General features: G+C 39.0%; 1 protein-coding gene across 1 annotated transcript; it reads left to right on the top strand.

Annotated features, from left to right (window-relative positions):
• The first annotated feature begins 1,076 nt into the window (after nucleotides 1-1,076).
• LOC124899472 lies at nucleotides 1,077-2,686 on the top strand. Its single transcript, XM_047414366.1, has 3 exons — nucleotides 1,077-1,568; nucleotides 1,988-2,365; nucleotides 2,417-2,686. Exons 1-3 carry the CDS (start codon nucleotides 1,077-1,079, stop codon nucleotides 2,684-2,686), a joined length of 1,140 nt encoding a protein of 379 aa, XP_047270322.1.
• The last annotated feature ends 3,101 nt before the right edge of the window (nucleotides 2,687-5,787 follow it).

Genomic DNA, 5,787 nt, shown 5'->3' with positions numbered 1-5,787 from the left:
TTAGCTATAACCTGATGTTGGGAAGGCCATGGTTCCATATGGCAAGAGCCATTCCTTCCACTCTTCATCACTGCGTAAAGTTTGAGTGGGGTCACACAGAAGTTACTATCCAAGGAGGGATCAGTCATCCTATCTATTCTGTCAATTCATTCCCGGTCACCGAGTAATTAGATGGAGAAACTTTTCATACCCTGGAGATCATGCAAGCTTCAAGGACCAACGAGAAGATAGAACCAGCTGAGGGGAAAATGTTGAGTGTTGAAAAGATAGTTACGTCGGAGATGTTAAAATATGGGTATCAACCCAAGACAGGGCTAGGACCAAGAGCCGATAGTATAGTCGAGCCAATCCAGCTAAAGCATCAAAGAGGTACTATAGGTCTTGGATATAGGACTATTTTTTGAGGAGCCTGCGGTGAAGGATTTGGAGTGACGGTATTTGTGCCAGCCCAAGTCCCAGTTTCAGGGGAAACAGTTGATGAAAATATCATAAAAGGGATAGGAAATCTATTTGTGGCCATGAGTGAAGGAGAATTGGAGATAGATTTCAAGAAGCTCACAATCCGTGATGCCGAGCCTGGAGAAGTTTTGCAGAACTGGACCATCAGGCCATCCCTATTCTGTCTGGAGTTTTGGTAGTGCGGGATTATTGTTGCTTTAAAAAAAATTATTTTGTTAGCATGATCAATTGAGGCTTGAATCATGCCGAAGCTCTTTTTGCCACTTGTCTCTTGCCAAAGCCCAGTGCTTTTGCTAATAAAAGTCCTTATTTTCAAAACTTATTTTTCTATTTTCAATATCTATTTACTTTACTCGCTTTTTATACTTTTCAATGCAAATATTAATCAAAATCCTCATACCACGATTATGACATATAATGAATCTGTTGAGCAAAATATAAGCGATGAGCAAGATTATGAGGAGTACGATGAAAGCATGATGCCTCAAAACCTGTTGCAAGAGATCGAGCAACTAAAAAGTTAGAAGAAGCCTAATATAGACAAAACTGAAGTCATTAATTTGGGTGATGTAGAAACAATAAAAGAAACACGAGTCAGCCTACACTTGGAGGTTGAAATGAAGAAGGAATTAATAAGTCTGCTCAAGCAATACATCGATGTATTTGCTTGGTCTTACGATGACATGCCTGGATTAAGCACTGATATCGTCTCGCATCGACTACCAACTAACCCTGCGTGTCTGCCTGTAAAGCAAAAGACGAGGAAATTCAAACCCGATTTGAGTTTGAAAATTAAGGAGAAAGTGACCAAACAAATAAAAGCCAACGTCGTGAGGGTCACAACTTATCCCACCTGGCTGGACAATACCATGCTAGTACTGAAAAAGGATGGGAAGATAAGAATATGTATGGATTATCGGGATCTCAACAAGTCTAGTTCGAAAGATGATTTTCCTCTCCAAAACATTCACATTCTTATCGATAACTGCGCAAAACATGAGTTGCAGTCATTTATTAATTATTTTATGGGATACCATCACATCTTGATGAACGAGGATGATGCAGAAAAGATAGCCTTTATCACTCTATGGAGAGTATACTGCTACAGGGTAAGCCATTTGGACTCAAGAATGCTGGTGCAACATACATGAGGGCAATAACAACTCTTTTTCATGATATGATCCACAAAGAGATCTAGGTGTATGTGGATGACATCATTATTAAGTCCAAAAAGGGTTCATATCACCTGGATGACTTACAAAAGTTCTTCAAAAGACGGTAAAGGTACGACCTAAAGTTGAATCCAGCTACATGCGCCTTTGAAGTTCCTACAGTAAAGTTATTGGGATTCATTGTTAGTAGGAGAGGTATAGAGTAGGATCCGTCCAACATAAAGGAAATCCAAGACTAACCACCTCCTAAGATCAAAAAGGACGTAATGATCTTCCTCGGAAGACTCAATTACATAAGTCGGTTTATAGCCCAGTCCATAATAATTTGTGAACCAATATTCAAATTATTGATGAAGGATGCCGCCATCGGATGGACTGAAGAATGTCAGAAGGGTTTTGACAAAATTAAAGAGTATTTGTCTAAGCCACGAATACTGGTTCCACCAGAACTGGGAAAGCCGTTGCTGTTATATCTATCTGTTAGGGATAATGTATTTGGATATGTGTTAGGGCAGCATGATGATACAGGGAGGAGAGAGCAAGCCATTTATTACCTGAGTAAGAAGTTCACACCATGTGAAGCTAGGTATACATTGTTGGAGCGGACTTGTTGCGTATTGACTTGGGTCGCGCAAAAGTTATGGCACTACCTGTCTGCGTATACCACGTACTTGATCACAAAAATGGATCCACTCAAGTACATCTTTCAGAAGCCAATGTCTACTGGAAAATTGGCAAAATGGTAGATTTTGTTGAGTGAGTTTGACATTATGTACATGACACAGAAAGCTGTCAAAGGACAAGCTTTGGCTGATTACTTCGCAGAAAATCCAGTGGATCAAGATTATATGCCACTCAATACCTACTTTCCTAATGAAGAGGTGTTGTTTGTAGGAGAAGACATCTCAGAGCCGTATGATGGATGGATAATGTTCTTCGATGGAGCAGTGAACTTCAAAGGAGTCGGAATTGGAGCAGTCCTAGTTTCAGAAATAGTTCAACATTATTCGATATCAGCGAAGATTAGGTTTCCTTGCACGAATAACATAACATAATATGGGGCTTACATTCAGTAGACATGGACATTAAAGAGTTATTGGTGATAGGAGATTCAGATCTGTTGATCCATCAGGTACAAGGAAAATGGACCACCTAGAATGTCAAAATCCTTCCTTATGTCCAATGTGTCAAGGAGCTGAGTAGAAGGTTCACGAAGATTAAGTTCAAACATGTCCCTCGAATTCAAAATAAGTTTACCGGTGCCTTGGCGATAATATCCTCAGTGATCCAGCATCCAGATAGGAATTACATCGATCCCATCAACGTGGAGATACACGATCAATAAGCATACTATTTCCATGTAGATGAAGAGCCAGATGGAAAGCCGTGGTACTACGACATCAGGAGGTTACTCGAAGCAGGATAATATCCAGAAGGCGCTACTGGAAAGTAGAAGAGGATTTTAAGAAGGATGGCCAGTCATTTCTTTCTTAACAAAGAATCCTGTCTAGGAGGACTCCAGACTTGGGATTGTTATGATGCATCGATACCACAGAGGCCACAGGATTGTTAGAGGAGATACATGCAGGAACATGTGGACCTGACATAAATGGTTTCATGCTTGAAAAGAAGATTTTGAGAGTTGGATACTTTTGGATGACCATGGAGAGGGATAACATTCGATACGTGCAAAAGTGTCACCAATGTCAAGTTCACAGAGACCTTGTACGAGTTTCGCCAAATGAGCTCAATGTGATAGGTTCTCCTTGATCATTTGCTGCTTGGGGCATGGATGTTACTGGGCGTATAGAGCCTTCTGCATCCAATGGACACCATTTTATCTTGGTCGCTATCGATTACTTCACAAAATAGGTTGAACCTCAACGCATAAAGTCGTAACCAAGAAAGTTGTAGCAGATTTCATTCGCAACAACTTAGTCTGTCGGTTTGGAATTCTAGAGTCAATCATAACGGATAGCAGAACCAATCTCAATAGCGACTTGATGAGAGAGATTTGAGAAAGGTTCAATATCTCTCATCGAAACTCTACAGCATATAGACCACAAATGAATGGAGCGGTTGAAGCTGCAAACAAGAATATCAAAAGGATTTTGAGGAAGATAGTGGACGGTAATAGGGAATGGCATGAGAAACTACCATATGCTTTACTTGGATATCGCATCACAATCAGAACTTCTATTGGGGCAACTCCCTACATGCTGGGTTATGGGTCGGAAGTAGTGATACCTGCAGATAGGGGTGTACATAGGTCGGGTTGGTTCGATTTTTATTAAAAAAAAATTCAAATCAATCATGTTGGTTTGTTAAAACTATAAACCAAATCAAACCAACATAAAATTAGTTTTTTCGATTAAGGTTTTAGTCGGTTCTCTCGATTTTTTGTTTTTTTTAATAATCTTTAGTTTTATAATTTTATTGTGATCGAAGACTAGATCAAATATGTTTTCATTCATGTGCTAATGAAAAACCACAATTATGAAAAAATAGGGAGTGGAAAACTCTCTTGAAACTAACAAGTGAGATGAAGAGTGAAAAGTTTAAGTTTTAAGTTTATGTTGAGTTTTCAATCATTTAATTAGTAATTAATGGACAAATATTACAACTTAAAGGCCCAAATCTAAATATCTATCTACGTCTACTTTTAAATTATAGAAAATTATTAAAACTAGTTGAAAAAGTATTTAAAAAGTAGATTATAATTATTGTTTTATGTATAAAATATTCGAATATTATATATATATATTATGTTGGTTTGATTCAGGTTCGGTTTGACTTTTTTTTGTCAACACCAAACCAAACCAAGAATGGTCATTTATTTTAACGCCAAACCAATCAAACCAAATCATAAGTCATTTTTTTTGGTTTGGTTTGGTTCGGCGGTTTGGTTTGACTTGACGGTTTGGTCTATACACCCCTACCTGCAGAGGTAGAGATACTATTATTGAGAGTTATCTCGGAGGTTGGTCTAGATGACACTGAATGGATTCGTAGTGGAATTAAACAATTGATGCTTATTGATTAAAAGAGATTGAACGCAGTCTGTCATGGTCAACTCTATCAAAATAGAATTATCAAGGCGTTCAACAAGAAGGTCAAGCCTCATTGATTTACGCCAGGACAGTTGGTATCGAAGAAGATATTCCCTCACCAAGGTAAAGCCAAAGGAAAATTTGCACTAAATTGGCAAGGTCCCTACATAGTTCACCAAGTACTTTTAGGAGGAGCAGTAACACTTACAGAGATAAACGACACGATAAGCACGAAGCCGATCAATTTAGACTCCATCAAGAAGTACTACATTTGAAGACATTAGGAATAATAGTTATTTCTTTGTACTTTTGCATTTTCTCGAATGTAATAGAACTACGTATTAGCCTGACTTCCGACGACGGGATACGTAGGCAGCCCATATAGGGTTCAATTTCCCTTAGAAAACCCAAAATATCATCTTTTCATGTATTCAGAACTACACTCGACCTGACTTCCCACGGCGGGATACGTAGGAAGCCTATATAGGGTTCAATTTCCCTTAGAAAACCCAAAATATCATCCTTTCATGTATTCAGTACTACACTCGACCTGACTTCTCACGGTGGGATACATAGGCAATCCTCATCGGATTTGGTTCCTTTATATTTTTACCTTTTCATTATACTGAACTACGACCTGACCTGATTCCACTTGGATACGTAGGTAGCCTAAGTCAGGCCTAGTCATTACATTATTTTACTTTATCTTTTGTATTGAACTACGCTATGACCTGATCCTATTCTTAGGATACATAAGCAGCCTAAGTTAGGCTCGATCACTGCACTGCATATTTTTACTTTTCCCATTGTAATAGAACTATGTCACGACCTGATTCCACTTGGATACTAGGCAGTCTGAGTCAGACTCGGTGTCTGCATTTCATTTTCACTCTTTCCACCTTCAAACTACGTACGGACCTGATTCCACTAGGATACGTGGGCAACCTGAAAGGTTTGGTCTTACCTTTAGGAAAACCTTTTTGCTCATATTGTACCCTCAGAATATAAGCGATCTCGCCACCATAATCGTCGTAGCATCCACAATCAGAGAAGCTCCACCCGAAGGATGAAGCTACAGAGATGGACCCACATGTATCAGTGAGGTT

The sequence above is a fragment of the Capsicum annuum genome, chromosome 6, assembly GCF_002878395.1.
Source record: "Capsicum annuum cultivar UCD-10X-F1 chromosome 6, UCD10Xv1.1, whole genome shotgun sequence".
NCBI classification, from domain to species: Eukaryota; Viridiplantae; Streptophyta; class Magnoliopsida; order Solanales; family Solanaceae; genus Capsicum; species Capsicum annuum.
The sequence above is the reverse complement of the archived record's forward strand: the minus strand, read 5'-3'. Positions and strand labels throughout refer to the sequence as shown.